Raw genomic sequence first — 22,978 nt, forward strand, 5'->3', positions numbered from 1 at the left:
TCTTTGTTAAAAAAAAAAAAAATCAAAAAAATATCAGACAGGAGGAAGTCCTAAGCCCTGAGTAAGTTTCTATCCGGTTGATAAGCCTCAGCACCAAAGCTAAGGCTTCAGAAATGAGATAGTGAACATTTCCAACGCAGGACAATCTCTCCCTCTAAAGTCTGAGGCCAGCACTCTTTCAAAGACTAACCACACTCAGGGAAACGGAGCCTGTTCCTCGTCACCCAGATGGGAAGCGTGCAATGGCTGCCACACACCACCAGGGAAAATTCTTGCAAAGCTGGCTCGGGCTCAGTTTCACTCTATAGCTGGTGCTTAAGCATAACTTATTATAACACGTTTACAAGGGTTTTATGCTGGTATAATAGTTGATTGCTGGAGAAGCATTTGCACAATAACGTGACCTCTCTTGAGTTTTTTCTCATTTACGGTTCTACGCTGTGGGGTCTGTGACAGCAGGCAGTGCAAACCCCACCTGACTGTCACCCCCCTGGACCACTTAGGGCTGTCTCAGCAGGGATCACACCATCCCGCTGCCTGTGAGACAGGCTGCCAGAACGAAACATATCTGTGACCCTCCACGAGTGAGAGGTGCTGTAACAGTCACATTAATTAATGCATCAGATGACATTCATGGCGGAACCAGAAATTTAATAGCACTCTCCAGGCTCGTGGGGCTGAGCTGAGAACAGAGGCAGATGAGGAGTGACATTTGAGGACCTGGCAATCCCTACAAGGACTCGTTTGTTCACGGTAAGACACGGGGGCACTTGCCACAGCCAGACGGCTCTGAGAGTCAGTGTCACTGAGACTACAATGCTATGGTTCTAGTAAGTTAGGATCCAGGCTCCACAGCGCCTCCGGTGTGGATAAATCCTCCACTCTTAGCTTTGTCCCATCACCTTAAACACATTCACAACACAGGATTAAAAGGACACAAATAAAATCAAGCGTGAAAGCTCTCGTTTCCCAGACCAGACACCCACTAGGCACTCGAGTACGCAATTTAGATGAGCAAGGTCTCTGCGGATGGAGGAGAGAGAACCAGACAAGGCCAGCAGTGAGGAACTGCCCTATTACTCTCCTCCTCCCAACTGTGTTGGCCCTGAGGCAGCCCGACTTGGCAGGTCAGGAACAGGGTTCCAGACCCACGGAAGAGATTCAGTAAAGCCCTTCAATTTGCATATTCAAGGCTATGTGTGTGTGTGGGCGGGGGAGGGGGGGCGCGTGCGCACAAAGGAGCAGTTTGGAGAGCAGGGTACATTTGAACAGCCTCTCAAAAAGGTCCACACCCAGGCAAGGTTGCCAAGGACCAGTGTGGAGCCCAGCCCATTCCCCTACTTCAGGCGGCTTCCTGTAGACTGGACAGAGTGGTGTAAAGGAAGGAAAGAAAATGGAGTCAGATGGTTCAAAAGTTCAAATCCTGGCCCTGTTACCTACTCCTTAGATGACCCTGCCAGAGCTCTCTGCCCCTCTGAGCACGGTACCTCAGGATCAATGCTACCTCCTCAAAGGGCTGTTGGGAGAGTCAAATACAAGAACAAGCATCCGCATGTGGTGGTGCCAACTGTGTTAGCCACTCTGTAACACCCTGTTGGGAGTTACAAATCTTATTTGTAACTCCGCCAACAGGACCATGTACAAATCTTATGCCATGTTCCCACCCACGTGCTGTCTTGTGCATACCTATACAATTCAATGTTCCCTCTATTCCCACCAAGCTTCAACCGCGCCTAGCTCCACAGTGGGTCTCAGTTGTGCCCTTTGGTTTCAAGTGGCAGCAAAGAGCAATGAAAAGTATAGGCGTCAGAGTCAATCAAGCCACAGGGTTCAAACCTCAGCCTCCCTTAACCCCTCCATGACTCACGGTCTTCATCTGTAAAATGGGGCTAGGGACAGAAATGAGTCAATCCATGCAAGGTGTGAGGACAAGGTCTGGCATGATGTAGTACTAGTTGTGATTAGGATCTGAGCACAAGAAACAGAGACGCAATGAGACCAGCTCAGATAACGCCCGTTTACCATGAATACTCTGAGGACAACAAGGGTGATGGGCCTTCCTAGGAACCCCAGAACAGCAACTGGGGTGCAACCAAGCAATACAGAGCCAGCAGCGAGAACCCAGGCAGCACAGGGACCTCTGCTATGAGCTGACTCTGCTGCTTCACGCATCTACCAGATCTGAGCCTGTCTTCTCCAACCTCCTATCCCACAGCTGCATCTCAGCCAAATCTACTTGTACCTCAGGACCTTTGCACTTGCTGTTCCCTCTGCTGGAAATTCCTTACCGCCCTGTCTTTGCATAGCAGCTTTATCGCAGCCGTCAGCTGTCCTGTCCCTGAGAGGCCTTCCCTAACAACCCAACCCTTTCCCTTCCACCATTCACTCTCAGCTCATCCACCTGGGCCATTTCCTTCTGAACATTAATCTTTAAAAAACAATTTTTTTCTATATTCCCTTACCCCAGAATATAACATCCAAGAAGGTAAAGACATTGTTTCCTCTTCTCCATGGAAAGTGCCTTATCCATAGCAGGGACACCACAACTCTTTGCCACATGGATGACTTCCTCCCTCTGCTTCTTTTCCTACCAAGTGGCTAGTTATCTCTGTATCTCTAGCCAAACTTCTCAGAAGATGCACAGATCTAATCACTATTATCACATTATGAAGGAATTTTAATTGTGCACTGACATAAACTCGGAGCAGGAGTTACTGGAGGGCGTGAGAAGCTGAAGGAGTCTGAAAAACAACAAGACATCGGCCTGTGCTGTTCTGCACACGGACACACAGGAACCTTGGAGGCACGCCATAGATACAGACGTCTTGTTTATGATTAGGACTACCTAAAGCATGTGTCCTGTCCTTCACCTAGTGTTCTGGGAGAAATGGAGAAGTGAAGTGCATGATTTAAAGATTACACAGTTGGTATTTAGAAAAGAAAAATAACATCGTTAGACTGGTGCACCCCCACTGTACATTAACCAATAAATACACAGAGTGAACGAGGTTCGAGGCTGATTCCGCCTTACAGGTTTCAGTCTTCTGCTTTCTTTCGTCTGTCTCTGACTTTTTCTTTGCATTTGCATTAATAAAAAACAACAACATTAGGTTGCAGATTCTCACACTAGCCTGCTACAAAGAATGCTGCTCTAGACTCTCGAAGGGCCAGTGTATCACTGCCCGCTCACTCTCAAGCCAGTGAGCACAGACTCCGAGGACAGCCCCCTCAACAGGGGTGAGGCCACTTCCATTAGCAGGTATGGAGAGTATGGAAGACCCCATGACAGTCACACCAAAGGCACAAAGTCTCTGTAATACCCTCCATGCCATAGACACACTGAACCTTGGAGATTTTGCAGGTTGGGCTGAGTCTAGACCAGGGGTCTCAAACTCAACTCAGCATGTGGGCCGCAGAGCAAGATCACAGCCGTTCGGCGGGCCGCACTAGGTCTACAAAAGGCAACTGTTACGCAACACTTTTCTCACTGCAGTTGAAAACAAAAAAAAATCAGTACAACAAGCACAATCGTACATGCAGTTTACTCAGTGTCACAAAACGACCAGAAACTGTAGTTTGCATCACAACTGCTGTTAACTAAGCTAATATCTAGCTAGGATGCTAGAGAAATGAAAAATACAAGTAGGCCCCTAGGCTTACTTAATTTTATCCAAAATATTTTGAACTTCGTGGATTAGTCTGCGGGCCGCACAAAATTGTTCGGCGGGCCGCATGCAGCCCGCGGGCCGTGAGTTTGAGACCCCTGGTCTAGACCATCATAATGAAGTATGTATTGCAATAAAGCGAGTTGAGATCTCTGGACTGGTAGAGGGTCTTGCCTGCAATTTGTAAAAACAAAACAAAACTGCAACATCTGGAAAGGGCAAAAACCAAAGCTTAATAAAAGAAGGTGTACCTATTTACAAGTACTATTTCCTCAACATTATGAATTCCTCCACTACACTTTCGTTCCTGCCCATAACACCTTCAAGAAAGGCTAACTGAAACAGGACCAGGAGCAAGCAGGTTGTGAAAGGCGACCTGGAGAGCAAGGACAGAAAGGAAGAGCCAGCAGCAGAGGTAACAAGCACTCGACAGCTGCAAAGAGCTTTATGAGAAGTTATACCGATGGCTATGAACACCTGAGTCTTGAGGCATCTCCAAGAAGCCGCAGAAGAACTGACCCAGGTAAGAGTGTCCATACCCAGCGGCCACAGGGGGACCAAAGCCTCTGGCCCACTGCTGTCTGAATGAGGACTTCAGGTGTGCAGAAATTCTGTTCGCCCGGCTCTGAGCCAGCGGGGCATCTTCCATGTATCCCAGTGTGCTGCGCAAGTGTGACCACTTCCCACCGAGCTTCAGGGTGAGAAGAGTCTAAGTTAGGACAGGGATCAGCACACTTTCCATGTAAAAGGTCAGACAGTAAACGTCTGAGGCTTCGCAGGCCACACGGTCTCCGCTTGCAATTGTACCCTTCTGCCACCGTAGTGGAAAGCAGCTCTGACGACAGTAAACGGATCGGTGGGGCCGTGTGCCAACAAAACTTCCTTTGTGGACACTCACAATGACACTTCATGTAATAGTCACATGTTGTGGAATAGCTATTTTTCCCCCCCATTTTGGGGGGGGGGTGAGGAAACCATTGAAAAATGTAAAAGGCATTCTTAGCTCAAGGGCTACATGACAACAGGTGTTGGGCCCTAACGTGCTGGTTCCTGGACCAGTCTCTGTTGCTATGTCTTATCACCACGTGGTCTGAAGGCCGCGGTCCTCCAGGGACTCCAGCAACGTTTGTTAAAGACTGCCCTGTGAACTCTGACGGAACACCTTCGGAGGCACTTCTCAGCCTCATTCTGGAACAGGTTCCCCGCTGGGGGACAGCTCCAGGGGCTGGAAGTGCGGCTGGAGGCAGCTCCCCATCTCTCCGGGACTCTCCCCAGAGCTCCGGGGCCTCCCGGGCGGGCGGGCAGCAGGTCTGCAGAATCTGCCCAGCCCACCTTCCCTTTGACAGCTCTCCAGGTTTTTATCTGCATCATGGGAGGGGAAAAATGAAAGGAATGGACTCCTCCTGTGACAGCAAAATCTATCCCAAGAAAGAAAGCAAACATGGAATTTTTTTTCCTTAAACATCAGCTTCAGAAAAAGCCCAGTCCACAGACCTACCAGGAACTCAAGAAATGACTTACAAGGGGGAAAAAAAGATGTTTCCTCAAAACCTGGCAGAGAAAGCCCTGATTAGACATTTGCTGAGTGAATGAATCAGTGATGGACAAATAAACATTTTTAGCACGGCTGAACGGAGAACATTCTCGTCATTCTACCAACACTTGTCCCAATCACAAAAATGGAATGTTTGCTGAGAATAAGATTTAGTGCCCTACAGAATTAAAAGATGAATGCTTATAGGGACCAATTGATTCTTTAATCCTTAATTCCCCAGATCCAGCCTATCATCCTTAACATATCTCATTTACATGAATAATAAAAAAAAAAGAAGTGATTATTGACTCCCCACTAGGTGTGAGGCACTTTCTCTCTCTCTCTCTCTCTCTCTCTCTCTCTCACATGCACGCACGCACGCACGCACGCACGCACACACACACACACACTGCCTCATTTGAGCCTCACAACAAACATCCCACAGGGAACCAGACCCTTTATTTCTTCAGACGAGGTCACCCAGGCCCAGGGAGTGAGAACGGCAGGTTTCAAACCCAGAGCCTCCCAACCTTACAGCCCAGGCCCTTTCTTCTGTTTATGACACAACATTGTGCATTCCAGTCACTTGTGGATTATGCAATCATCATAAAATGACCCACGGGCCAGATCGTTAGAGAACATACCTTTCCAATGCCTCTAAACCGCAGGCCAGAAACCAACCACCAGGGGAAACTGTGTCATGTGGGCGACACACATCCACACGAAAAGGGTTAGAATGCCACCCTAGTTCATTCTCAAATATAAAAAAAGATATTCAATGTCATAAGAGTCCCCCAAAACAAACAGCCCTTACTTAAAAATCAAGGAAAATTAATAAAGGCCACCCATACATTCAAAAAAGGATCTAGTTCAGAAAAACAAAAATAGTCCTAAAAATAAAGAAAGATTCCTTTTGAAGTTTTACCCACCATCTTTAAGAGCTGCTTTTACATATATTCAGTTAAAATTATTTCTGGAGGCCAGCTTGCTTTGGGAAAATACTGAAAGCGTTATAATACAGTCTAATCTCTTATGCCGGCTTTGATCCTCGAGATGAAGTGGCTGCTCCCTGACTGACAAGAACAAAGTCAAAACCGGGTCTGAAAGGTGCCGGCATGTTTTCCCTTGCAAATGGGTGATATCTGGGCATGGTTTTTACCGCTTTGAAAATGCTTCTGGATATGTTTCTTCCCTTCATTTTTTCCCCCCTTTTACATTTTTATACATGGTTTTCCCTTGTAAGGGAGCTTTTCCAGTTGCAAGTGATAGAAAAACTAATTATGCTAAATGAAACAGAGACTTTAATGGCTTCTAATCTACAAAGTCCATGGGTAGACTAGCAAGGTCTAATCTAGGTCCCAAGGCATGACCTGGTCTCTCTTCATGTCTCAGCTCTCTGCTGTTACCCATGTTCCCAGCAGCCAAGCTGTGGAGACAGCTGCTAGGTAGGCTGTAGCTAGGATGTGCACGGCTACGTCCTCCTAGGTTCAAGGCCAGTGGAAGAGAAAACACGGACCCCTCTCAACAGTCCCTACAAAAGTCTCATCACATTGCATTGGCTGTGTCTAGACCATGTGCCCATACCCAAATCACTCCAGCCAGAGGTGAGTGACTTGAGCCACAGATCACTGTGAAGTCAGGTACAGCATCATCGCCCCGAAGTTCATGGACGAAATGACAGATTTCCAGAGAAAACCTGAGCAGGATGAATGAATGCTGAATTGGAAAACCAAGAAGCCCCCTTTACTGGCTCTTTGACTTGCCCCAAGTCCCACGGATATGAAGAGATAAAAAACTTGGACTCGAGTACAAATCCTCCAAAACCAAGCACTTCCAAAAAGAGTGGTAAATGGTTTCAAACACAGAGAGCAAATCACAAAAAAACCCTCCAAACTGAATCTCTTGGTCACAAACATTCTAAAATATTGATCGACTGCCTACAGAGAACTTCGAAGGAAGCCAAGTTTCTTTCAACAAAATACAAATTTTGTAAAATTAAACAAGGTTACCATTATCTAAATCAAAATCCCTTTATAGTTCTAAATGGTTCTCCGCCATCTGGAAAGTGAGAACACTGTACACAAAGGTAAAAAGGAAAAAGCTTTTTGACCTACTTCTGTCCCCACGCTAATGTAAAGCGCCGAACCCCATTTATTCAGTGCCTTCAATGAACGTTACTGCGCTGGCTATTTGCAGCCCTGGAATGACACCTATTATTCAGTTGGAGATTAGAATCTCAAGCGGTAGGGTTTTTAATAAAAAATAAAATTAAAAATAGACTTGCCTCTTTTAATGGGACTAGTAGCACTGCTGGCTTCAAGGGGAAATGACATGTTTCTTGGAAATTATTTTTTATGTATTGATTTGAGCAGTGCCAAAAAAGAAAAAAATGTTAACAATATTCGTCTCCTGAGCAATCGTAAGCTTCTTCTCCCCTAACTGCACCCCCCCCCCACTCCTCCACTGCGCACTGAGGCTGCCAACTCGGGCTCTCCCGCCAATTCAACACCAACCCTCTGAAACCGGACGCAGGCAGGTAACGCAGAACAGCAGGTGCAGCTTGACAGGTGTGTATCCAATTAGAAAAATGACTAAGCCCAGTGATGCCCATCAGCACTTTCCGGATGATGCAAATGTTCCACGTTTGCATCGTGCAATGTGGTAGCCTCGCTGCATGGGGCTACTGAGATGAGAAACTGGAGATTATATATATATATATACACACACACACACACACACACACACACACACACACACAATATACTATATATATATACATATACATATATATACATATATATATATATACATACACACACACACACACACACATCTTTTAAATTAATTTAAAGTACCACATGTGGTTCATGGTTACTGAATTGAAGGGCAGCATCGATGTGACCCTTAGAGACTTCCTTCAGCCTGCCATGTACTGTTCTCTCCCCCTTGTATTCTCCATGCCAGCACAAACCAACCGCTGCCAGTCTCCAGACAGGGCATCTGTTTGTGCCTCTGGGCTCCTGCACTAGCTGGTCCACAACTTCCGCTCCTAGCCTACCTTTTCATCTACGAAACCTAGCCCAGGTTCCACATCTTCTGTAAAGCCTTCCTTGACTTTCCCTTCTCGCCTCCCCACTCATGAGAGTGGGCCAACCCCCTTCCTCCAGCGCCTCTGTGTGTAGGAATACTTCTGCGGACACGCTCGTCGCACTGCGATGGGGGCTGAGCCTGTGTCCTCGGTAGTGGAAAGCAGCAGAGCGCGGAGGTGAACTCTGAGAGAGAGGGTGCCCTGGAGACAGCTACTGCCTAGTGTCAGACCCTGCCTCTGGCACTTACCACTAGCTCTACCGCCTCCAGCAAATTACAGGCCCACTCTGGGCTGGACGACCATCTGTAGAATACAATGATTAATGGTAACTCCCCTTTATGGTTGGTGCAAGGACTCAATAACCAAATACTGGTAAAACATTAGCATGGTGCCTGGCAAGGAGCCAAGAAAGTAACACAGAGCTCCTAGGCTTTAGATTTCATTAAATCATTAGACGACACACCTTTGAGTGTGTACTGGGTGTTAGCCATGCCTGTCACTCAGAGCATACAGTAGTCATTCATTCAAGATTAACACGATCAGTTATGCCTCCAGTGAATGGATGCCAGTCCTGAGCTCAGGTCTAAAACTACTCTATCAAGCTAACTGCCCTTGTTCTAATGTCAAACAAAGACATTTGAACTCAGCCAAGGTCAGTGGGGGCAGAAGAATAAGAATGCAGGGTGAGCAAAGATTTTTATGGGTCTTATTCAAACCGCTTCCAAACTCACTCCCACTGCCACCTGCCCCCTACGTCCCACCACTACCTCAGACCCTCCCATCCCCAACCTAGCCAAAACTCCACCAATATGTTCCTGGTGGAAATAAGCCTTATCCTGCCGTTTGGGGGGATGGTAACAAAAGTTTAAGGGCCACTGGTCTAAAATATCAATATAAGAGATACATTTAAGCAACTTGTAAGCCCCAACTATCTGTTCGCATCTCTCTCCCTCATATTTCTAGTTTACCCACTCACTCCCCTCTTGTCACAGGTAGATATCTGAATAAGGGGGGAGGGGTGGTGAGAAAACCTTCAAATGACAGAAAAAGTCCTACAAGCCTGCATTCTAGGTGTGTACCGCCTGTGCACCTGGCCCGGTAGGAGGGGACAACCGTGGAGTCCCTCTGAGGTCCCTAGGTTTTACTAAAAGCCAAGGAAGATGAGCAGCAGGTGAAACAAGCGTTAAAAATGAGAAAGTGTTCAGTACACAGGCTCTCCAGCCCATGAAGAGTCCCAACGAGACTGTTCATTTCTCAGATTCAATGTTATCCTCCTGCTTCAAGGCTCCCAGGCCCAGGTGCTCAGCCAGGAGGTGACTGAGAGAGCTCCGAGCACACAGCAGGCGTTCTGCAGGCAGGAGAGAGAGTTCGGCCCCACTTCCTCTTCAGGGGACAGCCGCCCTGGAAGCCAGAATTCAAGGGATTTCTCTTCTGGGAGACCCTGCACAGGACGTTTAAAGAATAACCAGTGTCACAACTGAGAGCTAAAAAAAAAACATCTCACAAGCGGTCTGGGGCTCTGAAATTCGCCTATTGTGTGAACTAGGGCATATTACTTTCCCGCTGTGGGCTTCCATTTTTTTGTTTAGAAAACTAGGGAGTGGGTTCCATTTTTTTTTTTTCAGCAGCAAAAACACCTTTCCAACCTGTGGGGCAGCTGTGTTAGGCTTGCTCATGGGTTTACCGGCCGCAAGCACTTTGCTTGATTAGTGCGTAAGCACCTGGCAGAAGCACGTGTGCACAGCCTATATAAATAAGGCTATGGGTGCTTGTGCTCGAGAGATGGGGGGTTGCAGATGTGCACAGATTGTCTGCCCACCACTGCAAGGGGCCATTTTGCTGTTTGCCTGAGAGGTGGTTTCCCCTGCCTGTGTGCTTGTCTGCCATTGTGAGACTTTAGAAAATGGAATAGCCCTAATACTTTCTGGCTCTGCAGTTACTCTACTGTTTGCCCGAATCCAATGCGGACCTGCCTGGCCACAGCTGCAGCCCTTGGCATTACACAACCTCAAATAAAATCTATGAGGAAACGCCAAGTATAAAACATGGGAGTGGAACAGCTGTGATCAAAGCACATTTATGGGACTTGTGAAGTCTTACCTACTTGAGCCTGTATCCTGGCCCCTCTCCCAAACCCTAGGATACCCAGAATTCTAGAAACTTAGGGAGCAGGGTTAGCAAACCAGATCATCTGTCTAAGATCACATTAAGTGGAAATATTTTGGAATGTTACTTACAGTGGGCCCTATGATGCCTATTTATATGGAATGGATCAGAAATAGACCAGATTAATTATTCTTTCATTTAAAAAAAATTTTTTTTTTTTTTTTAGTGAGAGGAGAGGAGGCAGAGACAGACTCCTACATGTACCCCGACTTGAATCCACCCGGCATGCCCACTAGGGGGTGATGCTCTGCCTATCTGAGACCCTTACTCCATTGCAACTGAAGCCACTCTTTAGCACCTGAGGTGGAGGCCATGGAGCCATCCTCTGTGCCCAGGGCCAACTCACTCCAATCGAGCCATGGCTGCAGGAGGGGAGAAGAGAGAGAGAGAAAGAAGCAAGAGGGGGAGGGATAGAGAAGTAGATGGGTTCTTCTCCTATGTGCCCTGACCAGGAATCAAACCCGGGACATCCACATGGCGGGCTGACACTCTACCACCGAGTCAACCAGCCAGGGTTCATTTAAAATTTTTATTATGAAAAAAAAGTCAAACATATTCAAAACAGGACAGAATCTTTAATACCTATGACTTGCCCTCAAAAATTATCAAGTCGTGGCAAGTCATGTTTCCTCCCCCACCCATTTCCATATCCTGAGATTATTCTGAAGCCAATCCCCAATACAGTAGCATATATTGTAGAAGAAGATGTGGTACACACATACATTGGAATACTACTCAGCCATATGAAATGATGACATAGCGACATTTACGACAACATAGGTGGACCTCAAGGCAATGTTTTTTGATGAACTAGTACCTCTCCACCCCACCATACAGCACCCCACCAATGTCACTGTATCTACAACAGCACCCATATACCCAAGGCGATACAGGTCCTGGGGCAATGGCAAGAACTCCAGTTTATGGAAACAGATTAGACTCAGATTAGAACTACAACCTTCAAACAAGTAGCAGAGCCCATTATTAACAGGTAACATGAGCTGACAACTCACTATGTGCTAGGCAGGGGGCTGGGAGTTGTAAACATATTAATTCCTTTAGCTCTTATTACAAACCCATGGTGTGGATACGGTTGTTAGCTCAATTTTCCACATGAGGAAACAGAAAGGCATGAAGAAATTAAATAGTAAGTCTCAGGACACAGGGGGCCAGGCAGCTTGGCTCCATAGACTTAAGTCTTTCCTGCTGACAAATAAAAGGGGACCCATACTTCTGTCTGAGAAACCGTGGCAGCCATACCCATGCATATTTAAATCCAGCAGGAGAAAAGGCATTTTAACAAGAAGGCCCAGGCCCTACCCCAGGCCCCAGCAATAACGGCTCTAAAAGATGAGGGTCCTAGATAATAGCTCTCATATCGTAAGACATCTACAAAGACATCAGAAGGCACTCGAAAGACTTTGAGACCGAGGACAGAAGGACCTAGTTCAAATCTAGTTACAGGATTTGGTGACCGTGGGTGAGTAATTTAGCCTTTCTATGCCTCAGTTTCTTCACTTGCAAAAGTCATATAACAATGAATTTGTTGTAAATGCTAAATGAGGCTATGCACGCAAATACTGAATATAGTGCCTGGCATATAACACCCAACAAATGGTAGATGGCAGAATTATTACCATCATTATCATTGCCATTATTATCATCATCATCATCATCATTATTATTAATCATCATGACCTGAAACTCAACAGAAGAAAACTTTGAATACAGGTAGACTCTCTAGTCTTACTTGGAAGGAAAATCTAACTAATACATTTTCCAATTTAAATCCTTGGGCAACTAAAATTTAAGGCTGATTCAGAGTGGAGGAGACAGGGTTGATGGTGAGAGGAAGAGGCAGGGCCCTGGTGGTGGGCGGGGCCTTGATGGCTTCCCTCCTTGCCCTAATTCCGCCCCACCCCCAGCATGCCCCTCTCACCACACTCCTGCTCCCAAGACCCTGCACATAACTTAAAGGGTCTTTGAAAAAACACTCCACCCAACATGTCTACATCTGCTGGATGTTTCAGATTGGTTCCTATGGCAACCATCCGTTCTAAAGTTTGGGTAGGGAAAGACAGGGGAGTCACTTAGCACCCGGCATCTGTTTTTGTGAAATGCCATAAACCTGCCTGTGATGTTCTCTCCAGGATCACAGGGAGGCCTTACACTGTGTAGTGCACAGCCATGTATAGTGCTTTCCCAGGGGTGGCTCACGATGTGAAATATGGAGGACAGATTACTGACTTTATTTTTTACAAATTAAAAATCTAACAATTAGCAATGGCCAGTTGGCTCAGTGGTAGAGCATCGGCCCAGCATGTGGAAGTCCCAGGTCCAATTCCTAGCCAGGGCACACAGGAGAAGCACCCATCTGCTTCTCCACCCCTCCCCCTCTCCTTCCTCTCTGTTTCTCTCTTCCCCTCCCGCAGCCAAGGCTCCCTTGGAGCAAGGTTGGCCTGAGCACTGAGGATGGCACTATGGCCTCTGCCTCAGGCACTAGAACGGCTCCAGTTGCAACGGAGCAACGCCCCAGATGGGCAGAGCATCACTCCCTGGTGGGCTTGCCAGGTGGATCCTGGTCAGGCACATGTGGGAGTCTGTCTCTGCCTCTCCACTTCTCACTTCAGAAAAACACACACACACAAAAATAATCTAACAATTACAGTTCAGTGCTCATGTATAGAAAAACCAGGATAAGATCTTGGGTCCCCTGACTTCCAAATCAGGGCTCTTCTCACGACCTACACTGCGTCTTGAGTTGTACCTGCTTTCTCTCAGGCCAGTCCACTAGGCTTTCCCTTTCTCTCGGCTTCCGGGCCCTTTATTCCACCACCTCCTGGTTTGTTTCAACCATCGAGTGCATGTGTGACTTAGCCCTCCAGTGAAGCTGTGCACTCTTTAAAGCAGTGTTCACGCTGAACACGGCTGGACATCTCTTTAGTAGCAATCACCTTAGTTCACAATTAGTTCACAGAAGTGTCATGATTAAGAGTTTGAGTTTGGACATCACAATATAATCACATGTGATTTCATGTGACAAAGACCAGAGTTTGAATCCCAGTTCTAATGATGCTTAGCTGTGTGATCTCAGGAAAGTTACTTAACATCTCTGTGACTTCATTTCCTCATGTTTCATGGAATAACATAAAAGCACTCATAAGGTTACCGTGAAAATGAATCAGAGTTTGATTCAGTAACAGTGTAAGCTCTAGAAAACTTAATGCTATTATTCTCATCAATATTGTGATCCATATTATTAATCAACATTATCACATTTTTATAGTTAATAAAACCAAGCATGGGGCCCACAAGCTTGCTCAGGACCATACAGCAAATAAGGGCTGCAGCCCAGGAGAAGATTCTGAGATGCCACCTCCCACTTCCACTTCACCACAGTCTCCGCAATGCCTATCACACACTAAGTGCTTAGTGTTACTCAGAAATTACAGAATGTGACAACTATAAGGAAACCCAGTGAGTCATCTGGTCAACCCTCTCATTTTGCAATTAGAAAATTCAGGCCCAGCAGATAACACATCTGCTCAACAGCGTTCAGCTAGTAATAATAACCTACACATTTGTGTATTGATGCTAATTACCAAGTTTTATTCACCATGAGACATGATACTGAAGCCTCCAGGTAAAGACCACCAGGGACACAACCGAGGTCAAACAAATGTGACCTTATCCTGCCACGTAGAATCACAGGTGGCTCCGTAGGAGGAGATTAGGGGGCGCTCACTAGACAATGTGGGCTTCCTCAGTGGTTTGGAGGAAGGTTCAAGGAAGCGTAGGTTTGCTCTAGTGGGTGCTGGCATAAGGCAGAAATTCTATGGCCGGATATCCTGCCGTTGTTAATCTGGGAGGCAGGAGATGCAGAGCAGGGTCTGAGCTGTGATTGGTTAAGAAGCAGCAGTCATTTGTGTGGACCGAGACAGAGGCATGTCTGGTCATTTTTGTGAACTGCAGTGGTCTTGTTTTCCTCGGTGCTCCATCTTGATTACAGAGTGGTCTGGTTTTTATGGCAGTTACTGAGTAGCCTTGCCCGTGTCAGTGTGCTGTGAAGTTCCTTGCGCCCATAGGGGAGCACCAGGGCCTGGCTACTAGAGCTGGGCCCGTGGGCAGCAGGCAGACATGGCTAGGGTTTCTTTTTCCTTTGCTCAGTGATTTGTTCAACTATTCACAACACCTGTTGGTGTCAGAGAATTTCAAGGAGGTCTGAATGCAAAGGAAATAAAGATCCAACACTTAATGAGGTTGCATTCCAGTGGGGGAAAGTGTTAATTAAAAATAAACACAATACAGTAAAAAATATCAATGCTATCACAAGTCAGACAGGGATACGTGCTGTGGGCATCACATGCAGAGCAAAGAGGATGGGAGTGCCAGGCCAGGGGGGGCAGTGATCAGCAGGCCCCCTCCACATGATATGTGAGCACAGCCTGGCAGAAAGGGAAGGAGGTGACCACAACCAAGCAACCTAAAGAGAAGTCAGCATCCTCGTCCCAAATCAGAAATGAGAACAGTGAGACTTGGAGAGGTCAGAGAATGTGTCAGAGACTGGGCAGCGATTACATGGTGGAACCAGGGAGCCCCAAGGTCTCCCACTGCCTTTCCAACACAAACTGGTTCAAAGGCCATCCTGGTGCAGGAGAGACTCCAGACTTATAGCAAAAGTGTGAGCTCTGAAGCCAGAAGGAGGTTTCTCTATTTTCTCACACCCACCCTGGTTTACAATACATCAGTGCACCCATACTTCAGGGGGGCACAATACACCACCCCAAAACATGCCGCTCTGCATAAGGAGTATTTTGAGCAGAAAACATTGAGCTAACACAGCCACAGGCTGACTCTCTGCCCTCCTCCTATCGCCCTAAGAGCAGGGCAGATGCCCCTGTGAAGATGCCCCTCTTCCCACACCAGGAAGGGGGGTGGGGTGAGACCTACCATCAGAGATGGCGATGGCACTGAGAAGAATCTGCACGAACAAGCCTTGCTACATAACACTTTTCTGTCATTGGTGCGCCCCATATATAAATATTTACCTTCCCACAATTAACTGCCCCTAAAGAGTCCAGAAGCCCCTTTTGTCTTGTCACTTCTCTACAAATGTATCCTTTGTCAGAACAGTATAAAAGCCTTTCATCCTAGCTGTTTCTCTGGGGGTTGTCATCTTTCTATGAAGCCCTCTCCCCCTAGCCCCATGCTACATAAAACTTTAACATCGAATTAAATGTGTACTCTTCCCCGTTAATGTCTTCCGACAGCTTATGTCAGAGGGTAAAGGAAAACGCCCCCCTCCCCCGTTACAGTCCCACCTACTGAGTGCTTACCCAGTGCAGCCAGGCCATCTCCTGGCACTTCCCTCTTTATGGCAGTGACCCTGAGGTGGACGTCCGACCACTAGCCTCATTCCACAAAGGCAGGCATGAGGCTCTGACCAGTCAAGCCCCTGGTTCAACATCACACAGTTGGTAAGAGTTAGTTTACTTTCAAACCCAGACTGCATACTTCCTTAGCTGTAACTGTTTTTGCAAAACACCCACACCAGTATAACATTTACAGATGTGTGTGTATACAATCCCTAATAAGATCTACGGCAGAGAGAGCTGCGAGGCCTAGGTAACTGTGCCTAAGGTACCAAGGGCGCCTCCTCCCTACACAAAAAGAGCTGAAACAAGCTCAGTGTCAGAGTATGTTCATAGAGACAGAACTTTCTGTCTTTAGCATTCTTTGAACCTGCCTTGGGAGAGGAAATATGTATTCAGTAGATGGATGGATAAATGGATGGATGGATGAATAGATGATAGATGATGGATGGATGAATGAATGAATGGATGAATAAATGGATAAATAGATGGATGGATAAATGGATGGATGAATGGGTAAATGGATGGATGGATGGATGGATGGATGGATAAGTGGATGGATGGATAAATGGATGGATGGATAAATGGATGAATGGATAAATGGATGGATGGATGAATAGATAAATGGATGGATGAATAGATAAATGGATGGATGAGTGGATGGATATCCTTCTGCTCTTTGTTCTCAACATTCCAGGCATTCCCCAGAATAACTCTTGGCTCAGCTAAAGACAAGAGGAAGTTAAGTGTTAAAGTGAAACTGCTGTCAGCATGTCCCCAACTGAGTCCAAACCAAACTGGCAGGAAGGGGTCAGCTGGATGCCCAGCCTCACCGAACACTCCTTTTTGGTACCAAACAAGATTTAAGTTACTTTATAGGGATTAAGTAGTAGTCTATCAAGATATTCTAGAAATGACTGTGAAATCCATTTATATAAAAATAAATAAACAAGCATCACATTCAAACAGGTAAGATAAAGTCACAGTTGATTAGTGCCATTATTAATGCCCTTAAAAAAAAAATAAAAGAAACTAGCCCTGGGTACAGAAGACAAGCTATGAGGAATTGGTCAGGAAACCTTGTCAAATATAAGACAAATTCAAAATTAACAGTGACTATTAATCATTTTAGCAGTTGCCGGCAATGACAACAAAAAAATCTTGTCCAGAGAGCATCAGTTTCAGTTTCTCAGTGTGAAGGCCCCTTTTTACAGCGCACAGGCTGACCTTTTAGCCACTTGCTCACACCAGCCCTCTCCCCCGTGCTCCTTATATTTAGAAGAAAACAGACAGTAAATTCCCCAGGGCTCTAATCAAGCACCCTTCCTCATTTGAAGGGTGACCTTCACAGAAAAGAGGCCACTTGACACATTCCAGGAAAGAACAAAATAAAACATAATGGAAAAGATAGCCTAATCATCAAGGCTAATTATAAAAAATGTAAATCGTTTTTTTTTTTCTCTCTCCCTAAATGGCTCTGGTTTATTAAAAAAAAAAAAAAAAAAAAAAGACTAATCGAACAAAGATAGCCTTTGTTACTGTTCTGAATGAGAACAGAAGGAATCTCGGGGGAGACAGTCGTGACTTGTGCTACATATAAAACCAAAGGACTGTTTTTGAAACAGTCATTCATATATTTACTGGTGACATAGTTAAATATATATGATGTGCCAACTAGATTAAAAACAAGCTGAGAAAGGTGCTGGGTGGGGGAGGGTAGCGAGGGGGCGCACCATGTTGAATCATGCAAGACTCTGCCCTCAACCAGCCTATGCCTGATAAAGGAGACACACGTTATACCAGCTGATGATGAGGCATCATGGGAACCGAGGAGCAGGAGCTTTCCACCCGAGCAGGACAGGGGAGTCTTTCTGGGGGTGACAGTTCAGCTGGGTCGTGAAGGATGAATGGGAGGTGAAGGGGCAGAGTGAACAAGGAGTGGACACTGATGATTTGCCAGCCACTCCGTTTGCCCCTGACCTGTCCAACTCAGAACCAGGGAACAGATGGCCTGCGAGCCCTTCATTCTTAACCAGGGCTACACAGGAGAATCACCTGGAGCCCTAGCTTTCAGAATGCAGGTGCCAAGCCCCAGGCAAGACCTGAGTCAGAATTTCAGGTGTGGTGCTTGGTCACATGTGTGTCTGGAAAGGCCCCCAAGGAATTTCTGATCAGCAGCCCCCCTGAAGAACCACAGATCAACATCACTAACTCATGTTGCCAAGTGGAGCAAATGAGACGTCAAGGGGAGAGTCCTTATTCATTCTGTCATTCAATGAACGGTTATTGCGTCTCGTTGGCACATGCACCTGGCACTACGATAGTGAATAGAACAAAACAGCCTGCCCTCATTAAACATGCTTTGCTCACCCTCTGCAGCCACACCATGAGGTATTACTTTCATGGCCACACCCCCCCTTTTGTGAAAGACAAGGCGACCGAGGCATAAAAGGTGAAGGAACACAAATAATAAATGGGGGGCCCAGAGTCAGTCTTGGGACTCTGAGAGGCACCTTCCACCCTCGGGCTGCTGACTGGTGGCCTCCTGTGAGCCCAGCCTTGGACGATGAGTACACATCAGGGATGGCCTCTGGTTTCAGAAGCAGAGAAAAGGCCATGGTGTGGGGAGCAGTGGACAAGAGCTCCACACCAGACTGAAGGGATTCCAGAATGTTCCACATGCAGAATCCAACCACAGTGAGCGCTGAATCGTGGCTGTAACAGCTCTTGGTGGCTGTCATCCTCTAACAACGTTCTCTGTCCAAGACAGCCACTCCCCCTCCCCAGCTCCCACCCCCCACTCCCCACCCCCGCTGCAGAGGGGGTCTGAACAGTTCCTGATGCAACTGGCTGTGTGGAGGGCTAAGCTGTCACCTCCATCTCGGGGCTTCAGTCAAGACCAAACGCAGAGACTGGGACACCTCGGAGGTCTCCGCAGCAATCAGGAATGATAAGCTGACATCTACCGACCACCAGCCAAGAGAACAAGCACGGGGAGAATCCCGCTGGACCCGGACGCAGAGCCATTTCGGGACCAACATGAGGAAGCCAGCACATTTTTGTGGCAGGAAAGCCAAAACGGAGCCCCAAACTCAGAGTAAGCCAGCCCCGAGCCCAAGGCCGGCCCTTCCTCCGAGTGACAGCAGGCGAGTCACTGCAGCGGAGTTCATCCAGCTGCAAAAATGGTGATCTGCAAAGGTGACGGTGAAGACTTCACAAAAAGGAAGGCTGTGAAAACGCTTTGCATCTTACCTGGCACACGACAGGTGCTCTACAAATGGCGGCTGCATCTGAATCTGTCTCCCTTGTCTCTAAACATGGGATCTGAAAAATAAACAAGGCCCCTCTAAGGTTAGCTGTCGGATGAACCTGTCTATAACTACCTTTTATTTTCGTTTTTCTTTCAATGTTTGTTTTGCCAACAGCAAGCAGAAAGAGCTAAAACAGCATCTTAAGTGTCAAGGTTTGTGGAACAGACAAAGCTCGGTGACTTCTGGGAGCTCACCTTGTGGCCCACACGCCCCCCTTTGTTCAAAGCTGGAACCCAAAAACAACGGACTCTCCTCAAACACAGTAGAAAATCCATTATGAGCTTCTGATACTCAAACAGCAAGAAACCCCGAAAATGCCGGAGTCCAGTGGATCTGAGCAACAAATATTCCTGACGGGCACACAACTGCAAGAAATGCTGGGGTCAGAGACAGAAAAAGCTAAATATGATAATAGCATTCAACCATCACTTCCTAGGGAAGAGGCTAAGGAAACACTTATTTAAGTCTGCCTTACAGTTGCCGATACGTAAATGTTAGCAATTAGAAATGAGCGCTCTTCTATTTAAACATAATGCTTTATTTTACTTAGAAAATGCTGGCAGACTGGATTGGACAGAAACTCTGGCATCTCCCACAGGAGACCTTGCTTGTATCACCAGGACCCCCACACACCCCCCCACTGACTGTGCTGTCCATTCATCTGGCCGGGGCTAAGGAGAAACCACCAGCCTCCAGTGAACGAACCCTGCAGCTCAAAACTATACCTTGATAATGTCCTATTAGCACGCGTGCTAATTTCAGAACAGCATCTCAGGAGAGGCGGCTTTAGAATATGGAAAGAAAGGCAAGAGCTTTAGATAAACCCAACAACCTGGGAAACAGCCAGTCCGTAAGGGATGTACACTTCGGGGAAATCATCAGGACCAAACAATACAAACAAAAGGCCTTTGCTTCTGGCTTCTAGAGATATAAACGGGGTCCCCGCAGGTTTCTGGGAAAAGTGTTGTCTGAGAGGGATGCAGAAAAGGGCCGGAGCCACACCAGGCCTAACAAGATCCAGGTGAATGCCCTTTTCGAAATGCAGCACAGACAGGGCCAGACTTCCAGGTCCTGGGGGTCACCCTGAACTTCTCTTAGATGACAAAGTGAGCCCAGGACAGTGGCCGGACGGTCCCAGCCTTGTCCAGTGAGGCAGGGCCAGGGTCCAAAACCATGTAACCTCTGCTCTTCCTGCTGCACGCCCCTGCACCCTCAGGGACCCCTCAGAACCACCTGCTGAGCCCCCTGCACCCTCAGGGACCCCTCAGAACCACCTGCTGAGCCCCTGCACCCTCAGGGACCCCTCAGAACCACCTGCTGAGCCCCTGCACCCTCAGGGACCCCTCAGAACCACCTGCTGAGCCCCCTGCACCCTCAGGGACCCCTCAGAACCACCTGCTGAGCCCCCTGCATCCTCAGGGACCCCTCAGAACCACCTGCTGAACCCCCTGCACCCTCAGGGACCCCTCAGAACCACCTGCTGAGCCCCCTTCATCCTCAGGGACCCCTCAGAACCACCTGCTGAGCCCCTGCACCCTCAGGGACCCCTCAGAACCACCTGCTGAGCCCCTGCACCCTCAGGGACCCCTCAGAACCACCTGCTGAACCCCCTGCACCCTCAGGGACCCCTCAGAACCACCTGCTGAACCCCCTGCACCCTCAGGGACCCCTCAGAACCACCTGCTGAACCCCCTGCACCCTCAGGGACCCCTCAGAACCACCTGCTGAGCCCCCTGCACCCTCAGGGACCCCTCAGAACCACCTGCTGAGCCCCTGCATCCTCAGGGACCCCTCAGAACCACCTGCTGAACCCCCTGCATCCTCAGGGACCCCTCAGAACCACCTGCTGAGCCCCCTGCATCCTCAGGGACCCCTCAGAACCACCTGCTGAGCCCCTGCACCCTCAGGGACCCCTCAGAACCACCTGCTGAGCCCCCTGCATCCTCAGGCAGGAATGCAGCAGCTCCAGAGGCCAGGTTTCAGGAAGAGCTTGAGGATCTTCAACCAACACTTCTAGAACTTTCTCCTTTAGGTCCTTTATGAAAAACATCATCTCTTCATATACCAAAATTCTTCTCAAGTCCTAGACCTGTCTAAGTCCTAGGACCTTAGACATAAAAAAGTCAGAAGTTGCCTGGCTTGTGGTGCCTCAGTGGAAAGAGCATCAAACTGGGACACTGAAGTCGCTGGTTCGAAACCCTGGGCTTGCCCAGTCAAGGCACATACAACAGGCAACAAGCAAGCAATGAACAAATAAACTGGAGCAACTATGAGTTGCTACTTCTTGCTCCACCTCTACTCTGTAAAATCCATCAATCATCAAAAAGAAGTCAGAAGTCAAGTATTAAACAGAGGCCTGGGTTTAAATCCAGCTGTGTGACCTTGGTCTCAACTGATTAATAAAACCAACAACCCACATGTCCACCAATGGATGAATGGAAAAATACAATTTGGTAGATACATGCAATGGAATATGATTCATCCTTGAACAGAAGTTCCGGCTTATGCTACAACACAGATGAACCTTGAGGACATTATGCTTAGTGAAATAAACCATCACAAAAGGACAAACAGTATATCATCCACTCATATTAGTTATCTAGAGGAGTTGAATTCAGAGACAGGAAGTAGGATGGTGGTTGTCAGGGATGGGGGAGGAAAAAAGGAATTTAATAGGTACAGAGGGTTAGTTTTGCAAGACAGAAAGAATTTTAGAGATGGAGTACACAATAATAGGAACATGCCTAACATTAATTAAACTGTGCATTGAAAACGGTTAAGATAGTAAATTTTATGTTATGTGTTTTGTACCACAATTAAAACTAACAAAATAAGTTTTTTCAAATCAACAAGGGGATATCTAAGCCCAGGGCTGGAAACAAGATTTAGATAATGTTCACAATCTAAATATAGGCCCTGGAATATGACAGGCATTCAAATAAATGTTTGTGTCACCCATTGTCTTACTCTTTAAATTAAGTAAAGCTGTGTCCCAGTCCCAGTCAAGTTAAGGGCCTGGAAGAGAGATCACAGCAGGTAGAAGGCTTTGAAGTCAGAACTTCCTCGTGCAAAACTGCTTTCTGTACTCAGGAGCAAGCATGGCCTGAGGATCACCCCGCCTCTCTGATCCTCACCTGTAAGGTGGGCAGCAGAATCACCCAGAGCTTGAGGGGCTGTTGTGAGAATGAGCGTGTGGAACGTGCTCAGGCGAGTGCCTGGCAAACACGAGGTGCCCCTAAACATGAGGTCCAATCACCAGGGCAAAGCAGGGACAAAACCCACTCGGCCAGGCTGCCAGCCCCCGATCGCCCCATCACTCAGCTGCCACAGCAACCAGAATCCTGCGTCCATTTCCTTCCCAGCGCATCTCGAGTGGGCGAGGTGGGAGGCAGTTGTAGCCTGAATGCAGGGAGGTGGCACTGCCCAGGCAGCCTCTCCCTCAGCGTCCGGGCCTGCCTCCCCCTGTGCTTCCCAAGTGCCATTCCTGACTGCAGCGAGGGAAAGGTCAGGAAGCACAGCACATCCTGCTATTCTCACCAAAGCTCCACTTTACAAGAGACACAGGTATTACAAGACGGTAATAGCTAACTCATTTTCCCTTCAGTTAACCTGGTGGCCAAGTGCAGTCATTACCTGGGCTAAGGATACCAGCTTTCGCCATCACCCACTCCGCAAAAGAGCAAGTCCTGCAAATTGCTCCTCTCACCCCGTGATCACTCACAACCACCTACACTCACACATGCCCCTTTAGCCTACAATTATCACAACAATGCAAAAACCCAGGTACAGCCAATGGCAGTATATTCACATAAAACAACTCAGACCTGGTGTGGGGACCTTGG

General features: G+C 47.4%; 1 protein-coding gene across 10 annotated transcripts in view; it reads right to left on the reverse strand.

Annotated features, from left to right (window-relative positions):
- LARGE1 (LARGE xylosyl- and glucuronyltransferase 1) overlaps positions 1–22,978 on the reverse strand; it is a 556,826-nt gene that overhangs the window by 479,255 nt on the left and 54,593 nt on the right. For 4 of the 10 annotated variants that reach the window (XM_066358239.1, XM_066358242.1, XM_066358240.1 and 1 more), the window contains exon 2: positions 19,078–19,149. The exons of the other annotated variants lie outside the window; for them this stretch is intronic. In XM_066358239.1, coding sequence (XP_066214336.1) covers positions 19,078–19,115 — 38 coding nt within the window. In that variant the 5' untranslated portion in view covers positions 19,116–19,149. The remainder of the gene's footprint in view (positions 1–19,077; positions 19,150–22,978) is intronic. 10 annotated transcript variants of the gene reach the window in all.

The sequence above is a fragment of the Saccopteryx leptura genome, chromosome 1, assembly GCF_036850995.1.
Source record: "Saccopteryx leptura isolate mSacLep1 chromosome 1, mSacLep1_pri_phased_curated, whole genome shotgun sequence".
In the NCBI taxonomy this organism is placed as follows: domain Eukaryota; kingdom Metazoa; phylum Chordata; class Mammalia; order Chiroptera; family Emballonuridae; genus Saccopteryx; species Saccopteryx leptura.